The sequence below is a fragment of the Protopterus annectens genome, chromosome 14.part0 (genome assembly GCF_019279795.1).
Source record: "Protopterus annectens isolate FY-2018-M chromosome 14.part0, PAN1.0, whole genome shotgun sequence".
Taxonomy (NCBI): Eukaryota; Metazoa; Chordata; order Ceratodontiformes; family Protopteridae; genus Protopterus; species Protopterus annectens.
Genome location: NC_056748.1, coordinates 124162120 through 124185854, shown reverse-complemented (window position 1 = coordinate 124185854; position 23735 = coordinate 124162120). Strand labels below are relative to the sequence as shown.

General features: G+C 37.2%; 1 protein-coding gene across 1 annotated transcript in view; it reads left to right on the top strand.

The window, feature by feature from the left end:
- Positions 1 to 3444: 3444 nt before the first annotated feature.
- Positions 3445 to 23735, top strand: part of LOC122788885 (pulmonary surfactant-associated protein D-like) — a 440824-nt gene continuing 420533 nt past the window's right edge. The window contains exon 1 of the mRNA XM_044055828.1: positions 3445 to 3633. Within this exon, the coding sequence (XP_043911763.1) occupies positions 3459 to 3633 (175 nt within the window). The 5' untranslated portion in view covers positions 3445 to 3458. The remainder of the gene's footprint in view (positions 3634 to 23735) is intronic.

The window sequence follows — 23735 nt, the reverse complement described above, 5'->3', positions numbered from 1 at the left end:
GTGCCCGCTTGGAGTCAAGTACATCCATCCATGACAATGTCATGTGTTGCTGCCTCTTGCCAACAGGAACTGTGACTTGAGCAGCCCAAACACACGCTCTATTGCATTACATGTTTGTGCGTGTGCCTCATTATGGCGTTCCTGTTCAGGTGTGTGTGCGTTTCTGATGGGTGTCATCAGCCACGGCTCCAGTGCATAACCTGCATCCCCCACTAGGTGTCCGTGCGGGATGTCCCCATTGGCAAATGTCTGGTACAGCTGCGTCAGATGCCAGATGTGGGAATCGTGGTAGCTCCCAGGACAGCCAGCACACACATTCATTATTATGCCCTGGGCATCACACACGACCTGGCAGTTGATGGAGGGGAAGCCCTTGCGGTTGATGTATGCCCTACCCCGCTCACCGGCTGGTGCTTTGATGCATATGTGCGTGCAGTCTATTGTACCCAGTACCTCAGGGTATTCCGCTATTTGCTGGAAGAGACGCATATTGCTGGCCAATACCTCACGGGCATTGGGGAAATATACATGATCACCGACATGTGCTGACATGGCATCCAGGAACTGGTGCAGTACCCTGGAGGCTGATGCCTGTGATATCCCCATCATATCACCAGTTGGTCTCTGGAAGGTACCTGTTGCTAGTATTCTTAGGCCTACACATACCTTGGTTTCCACTGGGATGGGTTCCCCTCTGTTGGTTCTGTGTGTGAGGCGTGGCCTGCACAGCTCCACTATTTGCTGCAGGAGGTCTCTGTCCACTCTATAGCGCTCTACTATCTCCAGCTCATGTAACCCGTGGTAGGTGACCCTGGGCCTGTACACTCTTCTCCGTCTCCTCACTGTGGGTTGTCTGGCACCATCTGCATTGTCACCACCCTCAGCAAGTCGCCTATGTCTCATTATGACAGCTATGGCAGCCCCTAACATTTCTGCTCTGAGTTCAGCTTTTTCAGTTTTCACTTCTGATAACTTAACTCCTGTCTTGCAGTGTCTCTTGAGTGAAACATTCTGCACTGCTGTTTGCAGAGTTTTAAGTGCTGGGCTGGGCTACTATTCTGCCTGTGTAATTGCCTGCATCTAATTGTTTTCACCTGCTAGCTCCAGCAGTATTCCCTACTAACTTCCTACTAAATCTGTTGCTTCCTTTTTCCTTTCTGTTTCCTCAGGGAGGAGCCGTGCAAACCAGCAGAAACACGCTCACAGTGGCTTACACGCGCGCACACATACTTACACAGTTCAGAATCTGCTTATTCGGTTTAAAACGCGTGCACGCCCACGCAAACGGTGTTAAATATCTGTCAACACGCTCCCACATGCTCAGTCTGCCTTACACGCGCACACACTGCCTTACACACGCGCACACTGCCTTTCAAGGCTGGTATGCATTGGCGCAAGATACACATCCAGCAAGAAACTTTGGTGTAGGTAACAGTGTACACCTTCCATTTCTTGACTTTCTCATGCTTACTTAGTGGCACACCTCTTTCCATGATATCTGTCTGACGTCTGTCATGTAACTCTAACGTCCAATGAACTGCATTTCTTTCTACCATTCCCCCCTGTGATGTCACCTATCTCCTACTCTGTTCCTCCCCCTTATGTAACTCTTACACTACTCAGAATGTGCTCATTTGCTATGTGACAGTGGAATTCAGTATCCTTACACTCATTTGCATCAGATTGCCTACTAATGCTTAGTTACATCTCTTAGACTCAGCTTCCCCCCTTAGCAACCACTACACGGTAGCCATGTTGGTTTTGCTCTGCTGATCCCTGCATTGACATTCCATGTATTGCATTAAACCCACCTTTGTGGGTTTAAAACCTTCGTTTTTATGTTCTATGCAGCGCAGCCCGTTTGCGCGGGGCTGCGCTGGGTTTAAACATCGGCAATCGCCGAAAAAATATATTTTCATATATTTGCATCAGGTTACCTTGCCAATGGCCACATATTTGGCCATTGGCATGCTGCCTGACACATATGCACCCTTTATTTGGAGCTGACATGGCTCCATTGCCGTTTTTGCAGAAACGTACTCAGTTTTCAACTGAGTACATTTCTGCAGCTAAAACGGCTCTTACACGGGCTGTTCTGGGCTTCCTGGATCGCTAATCATCCTCATTTTCATGCTATTCGGCTGCAAGTGAGGTGATTAGCTTATCCATGCCCACTCCGTGTAAGAGCCGTTTTAGCTTGACTCTTACATGGACTTTGGGCTGTTCCTGGATCGCGAAGGCTGCATGGAGTCTTACACTACTCTTAGACTCCGTGCAAGCCTTCGTGAATCCGGCCCATGGTCTGAAGAAGCAAGTGGTTGACTTGCGAAGTGCTTACCTTTTTAATGTTTTAAGTGGTGAAATTAAAGTTTATAACCTGGCCGTGTTTTGGCTCATTTATTTTTTTTTATTTTTATTTCGTTTTAACAGTAGCTGTTGGATTTGTCATTTATAACGAGTCATTAATCCTAGTTGCTGACACGGTTTTGTTTTTAAATATAAACAATGTTTGTTGCTATACATTTACTGCAGATTTAATGAAAACAATGTCCTGATATGTGTGTTGTGATAGGTTAGTTTTTCTGGTTCCAAGTTTGAATTAATTGAGTTGGATTGGTGTTTTTTTAGTGAGCTAAGTATAAAATAAGTGTTTTACAACTGTTAAATTGGTTTGATGAAGCAACAAAGAGAGTTGTGAAAGCACTTATTGTTTTTATTATTTTTTATATGAAGTAAAGATATATGTTTTAATCACTTTTATTGTCGTTTACATTACAGAATACTGCATGTTTAGCTGTACATTGACTCTGCTGTTGGTTTCTTTATTTATTTTTTTATGTATTTTACATTTGTTAACCGGGCTAGTCCAACTGGATATATTTCCATTTTCAGCAGAGGCCCGGGGGGAAAAGCTCCGGTAGTAACAAATAAAAATTGAAATTAAAATTAAAAATGATCTGTAAATTATTTATTGACATGAATAAACACAACTTTATATTGTGAAAATTAGTGTGCATGTCTCTTTGTTACTCATTTGCTTCCTAAGAAAGCACAGCATGCACTCCTGGTATCACAGTGCTATGGTTCTTCTTATTTTTCGTGTTTCTAATGTCTCCCTTAGTAATATCATTAGCATACAGTGCAGCATTATTTTTGATTCTCAACTATTTTATCTTCATTGATCATATATAAAGTAAACAATGCATTCCAAGTATAATTTTAACTTGAGTTGTACAGATATTGATGTAAAAAATCAGTTTAGAAATCTGAGTGATTCTAAACATGCATGCTCAAATGTAGGTTACATTGTCATATCATGTCTTCCTTTACATATCAAATCTGTAAAATTATGAAGGTTTAATATTGTTGAGAAGAAAGTATTTTCTCAGCTGGGTGTCCATTTTTAATTTAATCTAACTGTGATCACTATTTCATGCAGGTTTCCAGACGATTACAATATGAACCTGTTTCTGCTATCAACTATTCTCATAGTTACAACAATGATTTTGTTAGCTCCTTTGTCTACGGCTCAGACAATGACTATATGCAGACCAAGTGAAGGAAAACCAGGACCGCAAGGACCTCCTGGAAATCCTGGAAATGATGGTCAAAAAGGTGAAAAGGGAGACCCAGGTACAGTAAAATTTGTGATCTTTCATCACAATTATTGATTTCTTGAGATTTCAGCATGTCTTCAATATAAACTTTAAAATGAAACAAAAGAGCAGCTAGAAGCCAACCTGCATGAACACATGCAATTTGCACTTGATTCCAGAATAAAGGATATACTTTTTCCCTACAAAGGGTAATGAAAAATTTGGAGAGGATAGAAGGTAAACTTCTGAACTTGGACACTAGTCACAGGGGGGGGTTCCTATTACGTGATCAAAGACGCATTCTATCGAATGCATCTTGATCGACTGTAAAAGAACAAAAAGGCAAAATAGCGAAGCGGCTTTTAAGAGAATCCTTTCCCTGGGAAAGAATTTGCTTGGCCGCTTTCGCTACTTTGCTGTTTTCAGCTCTGTAATGCGATCTCGGAGTTGCTATATAAGTAGGGGGGTGTGAGGCTCCCCACATTATGTACTGCTTTAAAATTTTTTTTTTTTTGCTCTTTTTTTTTGGAAAAGCAATTTTGTTTCCCCTTGGAAAAAAAATCGGTGTTCTGGGGTTTCAACATTGTAAGCTTTAGCTTACATGGGATCGATTAATCATTGTTCACTTATTTAAGCATTCAATGATGTAATATAGACCCTCCCAGGGATCTGGACACATAATAAGACAATTTTTATTTATTTGTGCAATATATACTTACATAAATTCCGAGCAAGTGCAATATTTATTCATTATATCCATAGTCAGTATTATTTAACCCACTCAAGTGCATTATTAGATAAATAACCTAGGCATTTCAATCTGTAGTGTGTTTTGTATTAATTTAAAGAGGGTAGTTAATTTAACTCAGGGAGGGTATTCTTTTCATATGTTAGTGTTGGTAAATATTTCTGCTCTTTCTTGTGTATATTCGGAGTAGTACTGTATTTGTTAGTTATGTTTATTTCTGTAGCTGTATGTGTTGTTTCACTTTTCTTTGTAATCTCAAGAATTGAGATGATGCACAAAATTTCATTTAGGCTATATGTGTATAGTTCTAAATGGCAATAAAGTTTACTTTGACTTTTGACTTTGAAGGTAAGGTAGTAAGGAACAGGTGCAACAAGAGAACAGATGCAGTCTAAATTTCTCAGACATGTTTAATCACTTGTTAAGAATTTTCATCAGAGGAATTACTTGTGCATGTAACAGCAGATAGGACACCAAAGATGTAGGTGTGCCCAGTACAACTTAATAATTTATTTACAATTAATATCAGATATAATATTTGGAGTTTAATATCAATGAACAAAACACTGAACCCAAAATGTCAAATGAGAAAATTAAATTAAAAGAACTCACAAAAAGCATCATTTTCAAGGAGGTGAGCTCCCTGCACCCCCCACATTCCCTGATAATTATATGTGCTAACTCTGAGATGCACTACAGTAAGGAAGGGACAACTGCCTGATCCCAGTTATCTGTGATCTCACACTGTTGGTTTTCTGTATTTTTGTGTGTTTCAGCATTTCTGACTTGACTTTTTATGTTCAACCATTTTTCAGTTAATATTTTGACTTTTTGAAAAATGACACGATCCCAGTAATTAGACATGTATTAATAAGTCAGTAATGATGTGACTAGATTAAAAGATATATACCCTAGTCAAATTAAAATGTATATTCCATAAAGGTGTTTGCAACATTCATTACAAAACTCCTAACTACAGGCTTAACAATAATTCAGGAAGCTGATTTCCTTATGATTACCAAATAATGATATTTAAGAAAGAAATGACTTACTTTTCTTAAATAATCTGTTTTTATAATGATGCAGTAGTGTTCATCCATTTTGTTTCCTGTTCTTCCATGTTTGTTGACAGTAGTGCTTGCGTATAGGAATTACATTCACATGCTTAGACAGCACAACAATGCTGTTCAATAGAAGCAATGGAGAAAAGAAAATATCTGTCTCTGTTTTTAAGTATAAAAATCAGAAAGTTCAGAGCTGCAAGAGTCTGCATAGACAGTGGTGAAATACAAGGAAAATCAGGTATGTTTTTATGTTTTGCAGAATGTACCTGATTTTACTTGTATTTGGTGTATCCTACTTACATACCTTTTAACCTCTTTGCTCAAGATATGTGGACAAAGCCTTAAATAACAGGGGGTCAAAGGCCCCAAAATAGGGACATTGTTTCTCCTCTAAACTTAGAAAACTGCTAGAATAACAAGATTTGTGTTAGTGTGCATTCTCTAAAGAATAGGAGCTCTGAAACTCAAATGCATGCCATTATTTATTGACTTCATGCCTCAGTAATTTGTTAGAAAACCACACATTTTATGAAGACAACAAAACGTACTCCGGCAGTCACTCCAGGAACCAAATATCAAAGCTTTTTCTATTGGTATATGCTTAATTTACATTGGGAATGTTTGCTGGTCTATCCAATCAGCATGCTCAATTTTGAGTAATAGTTACTCATCATTGCATATTTACAAAGAAACAATGAAGTGTGTAGTGATGGCTACAGCTCAGTTGATGAAGGCCATACTGTTTTCAACGCAGTGATGCTACACTAGTATTAAGTTATTTTGTTCCAACTCTTTCATGAGCTTCTAGTTGTCAATAAATCACACTTCTTGGTAATGCAAGGAAGTAGGAGATGGAATGTCTTGACTTTTATTGTCTTATATAGGCTGTAATTAATCAAACATGAATTCTTTATTCTAGACTTTCAGATACTAGTAATTGCAGACAGACTTTTCATCCATCGCAAATGAAAGATGATTTTGATTGGACATTGAAATATTGGAGAGCCAATTTTGTACAAGGAACTTCAGGAAATACTGTATAGTTTTTATTAGCAACTATGAAATGATGTATAGAGCAATGAATTTTTATCCTCTGAAGTATATATTTGTGAAGTATTATTGGTCGTTTGAAGATGAGGATGATTTCTGATTGGATGTTAGTAATTTTAAAAAGCGTGAAATGTTTTTTATTAATAGATCTTAAGGGTTGTAACAACCCAAAAGTGCTCATCACAGTTTGTTATTTGCATTTATTTTATTAAAGATATACAGATTTTATTATGTTTTACATCTCCATAGATTTGGTTTGAATTGCTTTGTTCCAAACGAGACAAGGAATTGATCTGGCTGTTTTGGTGGTGTTAGTTTTACTCACTATAGATATATATATATATATATATATATATATATATATATATATATATATATATATTTATATATATATATATATAGAGAGAGAGAGAGAGATTCACTTTATAACCTCAAAATACTGAAATCTCAAATTTCAGTATTTCAAGACCATAAAGTTGAACGTTCCAAATCCCGAAACCCCAAAACTGTGAAACACAAAATCACGCAAATAAACGCACCATACACCACACAACACATACATCATCCAACCCACACCACAACAAACAAAACACGCACAAACACAAAAACACAAACAAACCAACTTACACTACATATAAGCAGGGAGGCAAGCCCCCCCCAGACCTCCCATACTTATATATATATATATATATATATATATATATATATATATATATATATATATAACTCCAAGATCACACAGACAGGAAAAGACAGCAAACTCATACCCAGACACTCCACAGTCCCTCACACACAGACACACACATCACATATATACAAACACCAACACATCCAACGCTAACACACTCATAGTTTCACCTACCTACCCTAACCCACACGTAAAACTTACAAACACACTTAAATACATTCAAAATCCCACCCAAAACCCTTACGAAACACTTACTTACCTTAAATCTCACCTACATCCAAACATGACACCATACACCATCCACAGAAAACACCAGACTTAACGAAGCGTAAAGCCATAACTGCAAATTTGAGATATTCGAATTTGCGATTATGCACTTTTGCTATTTTAAAAATTCCACTTTATAGTCTCGAGATACTGAAATTCAAAATTTCAGTATTTCGAGAGTATAAAGTGTAACTATATATATATATATATATATATACACACACACACACACACACACACACAGAGGGAGAGAGGTTATATGTAGAGACAAACATTCATTGATTCATTCACTAAAACTTGTTTTGTTGTGTTCAGAATTGCTGGAGAGATCATCTATCCCAGCAAAAGTGCATACAAAACAGAGAAACAGCTCAGTCCATGATGCCAGTGTATCATAGGATACATATACTCAAAGCCACACTACTGCACCCTTTTCTGTTCTAATTATGTGTAGTATTGCCTCTAATTTGTTATTATCATTTTCAAATCAATGCTGCATTATTATTCCTACCAGATTAACATTTAGTACAGACGCTTAAGTGAGAGGAATGTTACATGAAGTGTTTGAGAGACATAAAGAAGGATCTGGTTGGTAATTAGTGCTACAAATAGAGAGGATATAGTAACAGAAAATATGACAGTGCATAGCTAAAAAAGGTAACATATTAGGTAAAGAATATAGGTAACAATGGATCCAGTGAAGGGACGCTGGTAATAAATGCAGTTAGTGTCAGGAAGGAAGACTGCAATTTGGTGATATCACAGAAATATGAACCAATGACAAGACAGCAGACAGGACATGGAGGTACCTGGATGCAAGTTGTTCAGGAGTTATAGACAAGGGAGGGGTGGAAATGGTGTCGCAATCTGCATAAAGAAGGTCATCATATGTGAGGTCAGAAAAGAGGAAAATAACTAAGCTAGGAATGTCAAAATGATACAGATAGAGCTAGAAGGTAGGTTAAGTGTCCTGGCAGCTGATGTAATGGACTATGGGGAAGCAGGTATAGTTATGCAGAGTATAACCCACCAGACAAAATAAGAGGCATGGATGAGAGACTAGGGGAGAAACAAAAAGGGTAGGGTATAAGGAAGATGGTAATAGCCATAAGGGGGTTTATATGCCAGGAGCAGACTGAGACATTCTGAGCTCTGGGGAAGAAAGAGATAATGGGAGTTGATTGGGGTCTTGGACAATAAGCACTTCAACTAGCTGCTACAAGGCTGCCTCACATGGGATGGAATTCTTGGCATGGTCCTTTCCAGTGCAGAGAATATAATGAGCATCAATGTCGAGGCACTGTTATCCAACAATAATTATGTCACTGTGTGGTTTAGAGTATGGGTAGTGGTAAAACTAAAAGAATACAGACAATGTTATGGGATTTTAGAAGACAGGATTATGAGTAACAGGAAAAAAGAAGCACAGCAGAAAGTGAGAAGGGAAGAACACAACTGGCCATGCTCAGCAAAGATGGAAATGAAATGATAGTAGGCTGGGGAAAACCAGACATACTGAATGAATGCTTTGATTTGATCTTCATAGAAGAAAACAAGAGGCGGTTACTGTCACGAAAGGAGATACTGCCAACCCAGCTAGCTGGAATTTTGTAAATAATTATATGCCATTTCTGAATATTAACATGATTTATATGCGTGTGTTACAAATGTATGCATATCATGTCTCCTGCCTCTGTAACTGTAAACATAGGTTACAAGTATAAAGCACCGTCACTCCAAAACTGCACTTTATTCAAATAGATTAAGCACTTTCATCTTGTTAATTCACAGACTTCTTCAGAATCAAAGTTGCATTGGGTACAAAGTCTGTTTCCTTTATGCTATACTGTAATTTATTGTATGTTCATAGGTACTAGGCTATTGATCTGTGATTCTGAATTATTTTTAATTTTATTTATTTTATTTTCAGAGGTTTCGTAGGTTCATACTAGGTTAATGACCACCAGGATCTTTATAAGCTTAGCCATGCAACCTAACCGAGTTTTGTCCTCAAGTACCTTGGATACCTGTATGGTGGGATATGCTAGTAAGGAGGTGGCTAAGGGTTACGTGAAGAGGTATGTTACTTAGGGATTAATTTACTTACTGTTGATGAACCAAACCAAAGAACTGGAAAGCAGCATCACTCCAAAACTGCAGTTTATTCAAATAGATTAAGCACTTTCATCTTGCGAATTTGCAGGCTTCTTCAGAATCAAATAAGACAATCAATTAAAGTAATTTAAATATCCCTCCTCCAAAATTACATGACACTTTCCACCAATAAACAATATATAGCAATCTGACAATATAAACGCAAGCAACATTAAATGTACTTGCTAATAAAAAATATATCCAAAAAACTATCAAAGGATTTTAAAACAATTATTTAATTTATACTTTATAAAATAAAAGTTTTAAAAGACTAATGACTAAAATGTGCTCATTCAGACCTGCTGGCATGCATGCATTCAACCTAAGCTGCCACAAAGTTTTTTTCCACTCTATCAAATCAGTCCATGGCCCACCTTTGGGATTTTTATATACTGAATCAATACCAAAAAAAATGCAAATTCATGCTTAGGGCATTTGCTCACATGTTTATACAAAGAATTATTAACATGCTTGTTTTTTATATCCTGCAAATGTTCATAAATGCGTTCTTTAAATCTATGCTGAGTCTTACCAATGTAAAAACTATCACAGTTTTTACACTTAGCAAAATATATAAGACCGATGGAATTACATGTACAGTGAAATGAGGACTACACAAACTGCTTGTTAACCTTAACCTTGCCTGCTTCCAAAATCAAAATATATTTGCACTGGGCACAAAAAACACATTTAAAAGTGCCATTCCTCTTCTTGGTCCAAACACGGGGTTGCTTTCCACTATCCAGCAAGTTCTTTACAGATCTACCTCTTTTATACACTATTCTTGGCTTTCTCCCACAAGGTAAGCTGAAAATTAACCCATCAAAATACTGAAATATTTTCCAATTATTTTCAAGGGTCCTATAAATAAATTCATGTTCCTACATAAAGGTGGTAATAAATGAACATATAAAATCTTCTTTGCTAGGGCCCTCATGTTCACCTTTAGGTGAACCTACCTTGTTGTGAGAATTGGCACCAACTCAACTGCATACCTTTTCCTTGTCACCTCAGTAACCACAGTAGAGAAAGAAAAAAATCAATATTTGGAAATATAATGAATAACTGTGTTGGTTGACTGATTAATGCCATATCATAGACAGGTGATGGATGGGTTAGTATACTTCCATAACCAAGTCTTAAATCCATCCTCTCATCAGCTCAGGATGTCCCACTTGCACTTCTTTATGTTGCTTTAGTAATGACTACATTGCTCTCCAGTGCATGTGATACCAGTTGCACTGGGGACAGCCTTGACCGAGCTTTTCCTTTTCCAATCCTCAGCCTTTTACTGAGATCTGGTATAATCCCCCTGCAGCAGTCTACGGCTGTAGCACTTCACAAGGACTGTCATAAAATTCCTGGACTCCATAATACCCCACCTTTGTGTCCTAAATGGACCACCATCCCTACTGTCACCAGCCATGTTTGCAGCAGTCAAGCTAGAAATATGTGTCTGAACTGGCACCCAGTTCAGATCTCACTTGTAATAGCTTGTGTGGAAAGACGCACAACCTTGCCAAATGCATTTGTGCAATTATAAGTACAGCAATGGCTTTGCAAACTCACTGGCACTAATTACATCCAAAACCACAGAAGGTGTGAAATATGGCTGTGAGATTAGGCCATGTGTGGTGGTTAAATGTTTCACATGTTACAATGTAAAGCAATTAATGCTTTATGGTGTTTGTTATAACCATGTTTGGTTGGAGGAAAATAGTAGGACTTGTGACATATTGGCCTGTTGGGAGTCACACACTAGTGAGATTAAGTAGTACCTCCTGGGAATCAAACCCATGAGGAGAAAATGTCGAAAATGTTAAACTGTTGCTTACTAACTGTTCAGGAAGAAGTTACTTTTTAGCATGGTAATTGGAGGTGTAGTATTGTAACAAGAACTGGAGATATACTTCAGAGATGCCTGTATGTCTGTGACTTTACTTAGTCATGGGACTGCATTTATATGTAAAATGCAATATTTTATCTTTATAAATGCATTTCACCATTTCAGATGCATGCAGTTCATAACCTTAATAATATACTGTTGTTTACGTTACATACATACTTCAGAAGACATACTATCATAAATACAGTTATGTGATTTCTTACAACAATTGTAATAAAAAATATTGTGCAAATCCTACTATGCATGTACCTTCTACATTAAATGGCATCATCATGTTTAATATAATTTATGCACATACTTCTTAACTCTCCAGATTTTCACAGAATGTCCAGATTTTTGACTCATATTTTTGGTCTGTTTCTCAAACAAATTATCATTTTCGGCATATCACCAGGATGATATGAGGATTAAAGTCACTAAATAATGACATACATTTGAGTTTCAGATTTAAAATCCTTCATAAAATTTATTCTAAAACAAAACCTGTTACTGTAGCAACTTTGTTAGTTTATAATAACAATATTTAAAATATGTTCATATTTTGGGGACTTTGTCCAAATTTCTCACACTAAACGTTTGAGAGGTTATGTTTACACACATTATATTGGGCTTTTATAGCAAGCAGTAATGATACATTTGTTGCAATAAACATAGTTATGATACTCTTTTGCATGCATTGTTATATTTCTAATCAAAATGTTGTGACAAAAGTTATTCTGACTCCCTGTGTAAAAGTAACTGCAAACTGGATTTGAACTTTGCAGATGCTATCCTCTTTATCTAAACTCACGTCACTTATACCTTTTGTGATAGGCTTGTTTTTGTACAGAAGACAGCCCAAATTAAATTTTTCACTTTTTTCCTTATGAAGTGAACCATGTCTGTGTATTGCTGAACACTGCCCCAATGCAAAATGTATTTAAAAAGGGGAAATAAATTATCCTGTATTGCAAAGCAGCACAAGTAAAACACATGCAATCGATATATGTAGCAAAGAACAAAGCTGGTATAGCATTAACATGACACAGTCATCATTTTCACATCTGCTTGCAACATCACAAGCATCGTTTAAGTTGCACATCATTAAGATTTCATGTAATGGCAGCTGATCTGAAAGGGGACACACAGAGAATGACAGGAGGTCCTTCTTGCCACAGTAAATACAATTAGTCATGTCGTCAAAGTTTACAATATAATGCATTACTGAATATCTGTAAGGTATGGATAAGTTCTCCAACGTGTATAAGACATATGCCCACATTAGTCAGGTTACTGCTTTTGTGTTATCACACATTACAAAATGTGAGATGTCACAACATCCATAGCATATATTGTTATTAATAATGAGAACTGGTCATTCCCAGGCTTAAGAATAAATGTAATCACAGACACCTTGGATGAATGGTACAGACACCTTGGATGAATGGTTGATAACATTTGTGTTATCAAAGGACTTGTGAAGATTTTGTAGTGGGGAGAGAAACATGGGAAACAAAGCTTGATGCAGTTCAGCAATACATCTGTAAAGTTCTGGAGCTTTACCTGTTTGGGATGCCTGTAATGCAGTTTTAATTTCCTGTATGTCAACAGATCTACCAAGACAGCTTGGTTGGGTCTCTGTCAATGATGTCAGTTTAGACCCTTGTGGAAAAAATTGCACAAAACTAGTGCCCTTTCAGGATTCTGACCCCATTTGATATCAGACAATGGCTATACTAATATCATGTGGTTTGGTTAGAAGGGCAAGGTAGGAAGCAGTTTTAGCTGTGGTAAGAAGTCTATTCCTCCTTCTTCTGCTTCATCTTTAATGACAATAACTTACCAGGCTTACAACTGTTGTTTGATGCCTGGATCACAGCTCTGTCAGTGACCTTTGTAGTGAGTGAGCTCGTTTATAGGCTTTGAGGACAGACCTCTACGCTTGAATTAACTATACTTACAAGCAGAGTATAAGTTATGCAGTTTGTCCTCCCAATTGCAGATGTCTTGATCCATCCCAATAAAATATATTGACTTAATGTCCTTACAAAGTTCACAGTGGTCTAACTTACACGAGTCCCATCAGAGCTGGATGTAGAAACTACCCACCACATTTAACTCTACACAATAGTTTAAGCCTATCTTAATATCATCCATCAGCTTAGTATCCATTAGAATTAAATGGCCCATCCTCCGTGGTCTGCCATCTCCCTCTGTGGTAGAGTGGACAAGCGATATCATGACTATAGAATGGTATGATAAGGAGGCTGGCATAGTCTGTGCCACACTGGATTCTTAGACACAAGCCAGTAATCTAAGCGACTTATACTGAGCCCTCCAAGAAAGCTGAAAGTCAGCTGCCTGTCATCACGGTCTATAACTGTTCACATGACTGCTAGGCCCATATATCAACACTCTAATTACTCTTTAAAAACAAATGTCTTGCTCAGCATCCATGGATGTTCTTTCTGCAATTGAACTGGGAACAATATTGATATCCAGTGGCAGTGGCATGATTACCTAATAAGGAAGCAAAACATCTGTAAAAAGTTGGGGGGTATCTGCCTTAAACTCATAAATAATCCTTTACTATTCAATGTCTCTACAGAGTTTTAAAAGTAGCCCATTTTCTTCTACCAGCACACCCTAAAGAGTTTGTATCTAAAATAGTGACTGCTGCCTTACCACTTATATTTATATTATAAATACAAGGTCCAGCAAAATATTCCTTCAAAATTCTCTCATGCTTGTTGGCTAATTTAAGGTCCTGTAAATGTAGAATATCTGCTTTCATTTTTTTAAATGAATTTTCATTGTTTTCCGTTTAAACAGGGTATTGAAACCCTGTATCTTAACCATACTCACTTTATCATAACTGTTTAAAAGTCAGTGATAATTTACAGCATCTGCTTTGTATCTAAGAAGCCACAAAGCCCACAGAAAGGCTCCCAACAGCAGAAACAAACTGAAAGAAAGTACTGTCTCAAAACATTAATTCTATCACTGGTAAATGTCTTAAACTAGAGTTTCTGGAACAGAAATCATAATGAAAAGCAATTCCTTATAAGTGGGACCTTTCCTGCCTATCCCAGTTTTCATTTTCTTTTGGCTCATACATTTTTCAGTGCCTTTCCCTGTAACAACTGAGTAGGCAGGAGCAGCAGTGCCTTCTTATTCCACATCAGTTATGCTTGTAGATTCTGTCACTATATCCATCTCATCTGATGATTTCAGGGTACATAGAAATTTGACTGTAGTGCTACAATCACTTTGTACTCTCTTTCATCCAGGGTTGCTTTACAACGCAGCTGCTTGGTTAGCCGTAGTTGCCTTTTATAGTCAGTTTAGGTTAGGGAACAAAGACAGAGTTACATACTTCTCAGGACAAATTGCTTTTCACACACTCTTGGGAAATTCCACAATTTGTAGACAATGTGTCCCCACCCCTGTAACCTTAGTATTCTATTGTCCAAAACTTAAGTAAGCAGCCTTTCTTTGAGGAAAGCTAATACTGTGTCTGAGGTGGTAAATGCAAGCTCTTGGTTTGATGCTTGATTATCTGTTTCAAGGAGTATTTAAAGAGGGGTGGAAGGTTGGCATGATGGTTAAGGCATTTACCTTATAGACCCAAGGTACAGGGTTTGATTCTCACAGGGAGCACATGGCTAGGTTTAAAATGCCCCATAAGGGTAGTTAACCTAGTACAAACCTATTAGCATGCACCTCGCAAAGCACATGCAGCAGCTGGAGAGACCGCAGAGGTTCCTCACCAGGAGAATCCAGGGCCTTAAACATCTACCCTACATAGATAGGCTAAAAGCTCTGTCCCTCTACTCAGTTTTATACAGACTCCTTGAGGTGACCTCTATCTGGCATACAAAGCAATCTCAGACCCAGCCTTGATGGAACTGCTGCATATCTGCAAGTCAAGTTTCAATAGAGTAACCCATGCGTGTGACCTCAACCTGGTCTGTGATATCAATAGGACTTGTTGGCAGAACAGATCTGTGTCACAGAGACTCCCTCATCTGTGGAATAGACTCTCTCTCCACATCAAGCAAAGTACCTCATTATCCATTTTTAAGCGCAACCTGGATAGCTGTATGGGAAATAGAAAATACACCCCTGGGATTCCACCTGTGTCTCTGCTGGACAGGGATTTTGGGTGCTGACTTGTCTAAACATGTGCTAAACTCTTGGCTAGGCTTTTAAGGGCCTCAGGGCCAATAGCCTAGTAACCTCCTATGATCCTATGATACTATGAGTGTAGGAATGCTTCCCTTCCTCGGCAGTTTGTAGAACAAAATCTCTGTTTACCCTGTTCAATTTAATTATAAATTGCCATGGAGGGTATCCAGAACACCATGGTGGTTTTGAGGAGTAGCGTCCTGTCAGTCATTATAGTTCTGGATGTTGACACGTTTAGACCATTCTAATTAGATCTTCCAGAACTATTGCTGTTTCCTCTTACAAGACTTTCAGGTAGATCCATCACCCTCAAATTATTTTTGTGATGACAATTCTCTCTGTCTTCAGTTTTGTTCCAAACCTTTTGGAACTCCTTATCCACTTGTGTCAATGAAGCCTGATGATCTTTGGAATGTTGGATTTGCAGACTGACAGCTGACTCCAGTGGCAGGACCCTAAAGGCACACTCTTCCAACACCAACCCATTTAAACCATTGTATTCCTTAATTTTAGAAGTATCCGCCATAATCTTATTCACCGGTTTTGTCAGCATGTTAAGTATCTCTGAGATTTCCTGTAAATTGGCCTGGTGCAGTGAACCACCCATACAGGTAGCAGAAATTATCTTTTTATCTTATCTACTGTAAATGGTGTAATCAGTACACCAATCACCCAAACAGTGAGTTAAAGCAATACGTCTGTAGTAGCAAAGGGAAGTACAGTTTAAAGTAATGGTTTTAATCAAAAATTGTGCCAGGAACTCCATCCATGCAAGCTCCAACTCATTATGGTTCACAGATTTGCAGAAATCAGCATGATTGTTTCCAGATAATTCTAGAAATACCAAAGTCTTGACAGTACATTCAAGAGTAACAACAAAAATACAGTTATAAGAATGAATAGCTCTCAACCTGTTAGCACAAAAAATCGTGACAAAGCCACAAATATGGGGGTCAGGCCATAAAAATAGGGAAACATTTTAAATATTGCTCTTATAAACTTAGAAAGTTGCTAGAATAAAACATCTAGTGTTATCATGCATTTTCTGAAGGATATGAAGTCATGTCTGCCATTATTTAGTGAATTCAATCTATTCAATTTAATGTAAAATATATTCAAGCTATTTTGTACTTAGTTTAAAATTTTAAATAACATTTATATGTCCCCACATAAGCTAGTATCTATCTTCACCCCATTTTTGCCATATTGTATGGCCTGTGCTCATGAGCAGGCAGGCATAACTTATGTCCTGTAGAAATGTATATATGCTGCCAAACTGTAAAAGTCCATAAAATTAAGGTTAAAAATGGGATATAATGAAGAAATAATTTCCAGGATTTGTGTTGATTAATCTTTATATTACACAAACTGGCTTGATGGTAAAAATATATTGGAATGGCTTTAAATATATGGCTATAAATATATACAGTCTTTAAACTATTTATAATGAACAAAATATTTATTTTTTAATGGAGTGTTGGCTAAATATCTTTGATATTGTGACATGGATATCCCACCACAGCCCACCAAGTGTGACAGCCCTCCACTGGGCCAGTAATCAAGGCACCTCAGTCCTCACCACTGGCAACAGTGGGGGATGAACATTCAGAGGATGACGACAAGGTACACAAACAGTATTTCCAGATGCAGCTCTCTGCATCATGTGCAATTTCCCTTAAGAGCACAGAGAGACCACAGTCAGTCCTGAGCTGGTTTCTCCCTCTTCTTCCAGATCCCCAGTAAGACTCCCCAGTGGCACAGCTATAGAGTTGAGATTTGAGCTGACTGACCAAGCCAAGACCTCCAGCACCCTGTCTGTCCAACCAGTGCTTTGTGCCCATGCTCAAGTAGCTGAGACATAAACACCCTTTCAGGATTGATTTACACACACACACACACACACACACACACACACACACACACACACACACACACGCCCACACACTCACAGATGCACACATGCATGCACACACACACACACACACACACACACACACACACACACACACACACACACACACACACACACACACACACACTCACACACACACACACCTGGGAAAGGCTGGCTCAGGTTTACTAGCTATGCCACCTTCTGCACAGACTACAAGGTAGTTATTACTGCCACCAGTCACTCCATATCAGCTACTTTAAGGCCCTTAACAAAGGATGTCCAATCTTACTGTGTAATATTAACACAACTGGTAGTTTAACGAAGAACAAGACTACTGGGAGTGGCCCACACAGTGTCACCAAATAAATATGCAAGTACTCTCAAAACTTAAATATCTTTACACAGATCAGTCACAATGAAAGGTTTAAATATATTTAATAATGAATAATAAAAGAACAAGAAAATACTAAATATGTATTCACAGTGACATCAGAGCTCAAAACCACAGGAAATATTTAAAATAACATTGCAGTACAGGCTCGCACAAATAAAGAAAAACGTCTAAACTAAGCTTTACTATATTCCTGACTGTATCTAAGAGAGTTATACTGTTCCCTAGAAACTTATTTCATTAGAGCAAGGCAGATGTTGTGGTGAATGGTTCTTGTCAGGTCCAAGACTAAATACAGAATGCTCTGTCTCACTAAAAGACTTCTCAAATTAATATCTAAAATATTACTGCTGGGATAGCGTGCAGAATAAAATCATTTCTGGTCATCTGACTTCTAGTTCCTAGGCCAAAACCCCCACTGCCAGAAGCTGGCAGCATTTAGCATCGACCTGTAAAAATATACAGACAAGGGCTTTACCTCAGATATTTGGCAGATGCTGGAAGTCATAAAACAATTGCATTCCTTCATGCCTCAAAAGTAGAAATTAGTTCACTCCAAGGACAATACAGAAAGCTTCCTAGTACAGACTCTGTGTCTCTAGCTGTATTGAAAGGTAGCCTCTTTATTGCATCCTATAAAGTAGTTTAATTTCAGATATTTTCTAAAGTTTACTAGACTGAGGTTAACCTCCTGTATCCCAGTTTCCACTGTTAAAATATATACATTTAAACAGTTGCAATAGTGCATGTACATTTCTGTTCTCTTCCAGTAGGGCACACTGTGGATACATTTTAAACACAGCCCTTTTACAAATACCTTTTCAACACAAACATCTGCACAGAGCAGTTTGACATACACATGACATACATTAATAATACATTTGTAACACAAGCATCTTGTATAAATCATTACGATATTCATCAATGACATATAATTATTTACAAAATTCCAGCTAGCTGTGCTGGCAGTATCTCCTTTCATCACAAATATTATCATATAACTTTGGATAAGATCTCCATTTATAGCTATGAACAAAATTTAAAAGAAAGGTAATATAAAATATTTGCTCATTTTGTTTCCTTTTAGAAATAGTACACATTATATAAAATGCATCATTTCAAAATATTTTTTCCTGATTTCTGATTTGTATTCTTGTCCTATTCTCCTTGTTAGAGTATAAATCAATTTTAGGTTTTGTCATAATTTATTTCTGTAATGTGGCACATTTGCACATTTTGTAAATATTCCAGTGCATAAACCAATAACAATACAGCCAGGTTCTCCATTGTTTCTTGTGTTCATATATTTATTAACAAATATAAAAACCAGAGAGGTAAGCGCTTTCGCTAAAAAGCTTCATCAGACCATAAAAACAACAATCAAGTATACTCTCCTTATATATATACATCATTATAGAAAATCATCGAATCACAGACAAGCCTTAATGAAGCTATTAAAGTCACAACACATATAAAAGAAACTTGTAGATGCTTAAGCAAATACAACAGTAAAACTTTGTAAAAAAATAAAAAAATAATAAGTATCTATCTATATATATAACAGTCGATAGATGTTACTAGAGCTAGAATAAATATGGTGCAGATATTACTTTTGCACCCTCCTATTTCTAAGCATCGGTTTGATAGATGCTCTCTCATTTAAACCTAGTCCCCTATCAGCCCTAAGAACAGTAATCCAGTGTGCCTCTCTGCTTTCAGTGTAGTTCCTTATATTTCCTTCTCTAATCTGTGGGTCAATGACCTCCAAGACCCTAAAACTAAACTTATGTGCTTCCCCTGCTAATGCAGTATGTTTAGAGAGAGCATTATGCTCAGACTTAAGTCTAATACTATAGAGATGCTCTCTTATTCTGTTCTTAAAGGCTCTGTTCATATTAACCACATAAAATGAGTGGCAGAGGTTGCACTCAGCTAAATAGACGACATTTGATGTAGTGCATGTGGCTTCGACTTTGAAAACAAATTCCCTACCCAGATCTGGATGAATGAACTTATTAGAAGTGTTAATATACATGCAAAAATTACACTTCTCACAAGGTCGTGTGGAGCCAATATTACTTGAATTACTCTTAACATTGCTACCATAACACAAGAGTCTTCTCAGTTTCTTCCTATTTTTATTTAGAAATCTAGGTTTATCACCTACAACTACACTTAATTCTGGATCAACATTCAAAATCGACCAGTGTTTACTAAAAATCTCAGCTAGTTCCTTATTATCCTGAGTAAAGAACAAAGGGACCCTAAGCTGTTTCATGGGCTGTTCCTGTAAGGGTGACAATGTCACATTCCTATGTGGTCCAAAATACTGACTAGCCACATTTCCCCTGAGATCACTAACAATAGACAAATTCTCTCCAGAAACATGTTGGCATAGCTATTACTGTCAAATGCATATGATGCAACCAGTTACAACCACACATACATACAGATGTGCCTCCCCAAGTGCAGTCTCTTAATTGATTGTGTACATCTCCAATACCTGATCAACTTTATGAATAAATACAGAAATAATAGGAACAACAGTATATTTTAGCTTGCAGCTATTGGACACATACAGTATATCCCATTATAACCCACACAATCACATACACACTAACTCTGTCTCTCTCTCACACATAAACATACACAGAGGGATACTAAAATGAAAGAAGTATATTATACACTATTAAGAATATTCGACCAGTTTATGTTAAATAAATGCATTCAGATAACCACATGTACATTCCATACCGAAATTAACTTTTGTGAGTACAAGGTCTGATACTGAAAGGAGATAAAAGTTATAATTCCTATACAACCTCATGACACAGCGCATCAACCAGAGGATGGTTATTTGGTACGAAAGTACTGAGTTTTCTAAATGAATGCACCTGTCCAGTACTATCAGTAAACTGCAAACGCAACATAATATTTTGACAAAAAACTTTCAAATCTAGAATGGTATCATTTACCTTACTCTCACATGAAGGTATGAAACTCAATCCTTTATTCAACACCCTATGCTCTTCAGGTGACAACTCATAGGTGAAAATATTCCAGACTAATGATTCATGGTGTTCCCCCACATCTTCTTGATTGTCTGCCCTGTAACTCTGTCCCCTGAAAACTTGCATGGTGTGGCTATGGGCATGTGCCAATAGCTATGGCAGCATGTTTTTGGCCCATTGGGAGAACAGCATTTTATTTGAAACAGAGTCCTATCAGCAACATGTTATTTTTATTGGCTTTTTGTCGATGATTTGTTTTTTCTTTGGAGTGGCAGCCAGCAGCAGTTAGTTGAGTTTTATGAGATGGTAAATGGGTTGACTGAATGCTTGAAGTTCACTATGGAGTCATCAGTGGACAAGATAGAGTATCTAGACCTATATGTTGAGAAACTAGGGAATGGATCGATCAATACTGGAGTTTTTCGGAAGTCCTGTCATAGGAATTCTTTATTGAATAGATCTAGTATGCATCCCAGTTTTATTTTTAAGAATGTGATTAAAGGTCAAGGGATGAGGGCTTCCAGGTTGAACCCCACGTTTGAAGGGTTTCAGAGGGAATTAGATGATCTATGTAGTAGACTCACTAGTAGAGGTTACCAGCTAGATGAGATATGAGAACATTTGTCTATTGTTAGTGATCTCAAGGGAAATGTGGCTACTCAGTATTTTGGACGACGTAGGAATGTGACATTGTCACCCTTATAGGAACAGCCCATGAAACAGCTTAGGGTCCCTTTGTTCTTTACTCAGGATAATAAGAAACTAGCTGAGATTTTTAGTAAGCACTGGTCGATTCTGAATGTTGATCCAGAATTTAGTGGAGTTGTAGGTGATAGACCTAGATTTCTATATAGAAATAGGAAGACTCTGAGTAGACTCTTGTGTTATGGTAGCAATGTTAAGAGTAATTCAAGTAATATTGGCTCCACACGACCTTGTGAAAAGTGTAATATTTGCATGTATATTAACACTTCTAATAAGTTCATTCATCCAGATCTGGGTAGGGAATTTGTTTTCAAAGTCGAAGCCACATGCACTACATCAAATGTCATCTATTTAGCTGAGTGTGACCTCTGCCCACTCATTTTATGTGGATAAGATGAACAGAGCCTTTAAGAACAGAATAAGAGAGCATCTCTATAGTATCAGACTTAAGTCTGAGCATAATGCTTTCTCTAAACATACTGCATTAGCAGGGGAAGCACATACGTTTAGTTTTAGGGTCTTGGAGGTCATTGACCCACAGATTAGAGAAGGAAATATAAGGAATTACACTGAAAGCAAAGAGGCACACTGGATTATTGTTCTTAGGGCTGATAGGGGACTAGGTTTAAATGAGAGAGCATCTATCAAACCGATGCTTAGAAATAGGAGGGTGCAGAAGTAATATCTGCACCATATTTATTCTATCTCTAGTAACATCTATCGACTGTTATATATATATAGATAGATACTTATTATTTTTTTATTTTTTACAAAGTTTTACTGTTGTATTTGCTTAAGCATCTACAAGTTTCTTTTATATGTGTTGTGACTTTAACTTAATTAATAGCTTCATTAATGCTTGCCTGTGATTCGATGATTTTCTGTATGATGTATATATAAGGAGAGTATACTTGACTGTTGTTTTTATGGTCTGATAAAGCTTTTTAGCGAAAGCAGTCACCTCTCTGTTTTTTATATTTGTTAATAAATATATGAACACAAGAAACAACCAAGAGCCTGGCTGTCTCATTACTGGTTTATACACTGGAATATTTATTGTTGTTTTTTCTGTAACAAGACTCTTATCTTGTGGGGTACTGTTTTCCTTGTTTATCATTTACATTTTGTAAATAGTTTATGTAAAATAATTGGTTATTATTTGGGATATATATAATTAGTTTGTTTCTTCTTATACTTGAGTTCTTTTTTCTGTATGTGTTTTTACTGAGAAATATTATCAATTAAAAAGTTTTGAAAAAGAAAGAAGAATACGTCAAAATTATATGCATTCTTTTAATTACATAGGTCATAATTTTGACATCTGAAGATCTTAAAGCACACCCTGAAAAGGTATGTGCCATAGTAAACATGCAAAAACCCCAAGAGCAAGTCATTGCTTATTAAGTATGGTGCAATATCTCTCCTAGTTCATACCAGACTTGTTAGATATGACAGGAAGCTACTGAAATGTGATGTGGTAAAACTGAAGAAAAGCTTCAACGTGTTAAAAATGTTTGCTACAAGATGCTTCTTCTCCAAAGTAGTGCTTCACAACCTGGAGTACTTCAGGTAGCTGTTATCAACAGAGGTCAGATACAGCAGTGCAGCAGGAAGGTAAGGTAGCAGGATATGAATCAAGAGCTTTAACCGAGGCACAGACCGATTATAAGTGAACAAAAAAGTGTTAGCAAATGTCCTTGGCTGTCAGAAATCTCATGATTCTATTTATGGCAGGGTCAGTTCATAAGCTGTTCAAAGCATTTTCAAAAACTCTTTCTCCTGAAGCTTCTGCAAGGCTGTAAATAACGCTGTTGGGCTTACACAAATATGACAAAATAAGCTCTTAGCAAACCTATCAAATTGATACATATAGCTGCTCTGGTATACTTAACCGTGCTTACAATAATATAACCATGCTTTGTTACAGTAATATTCAGAAGTCATATGGCTTATTTCTCAGTTGCTTATGTCAGCTAAGAATATTACGGCTCAGAGAAACTGCAACTGAGAGGTTAAAATAATGGAATGTACTTTAGTTTGATAGTACAATTTATTCGGTCAATAAATAATGCCTTGAGCTCTTTCTTAACTAAA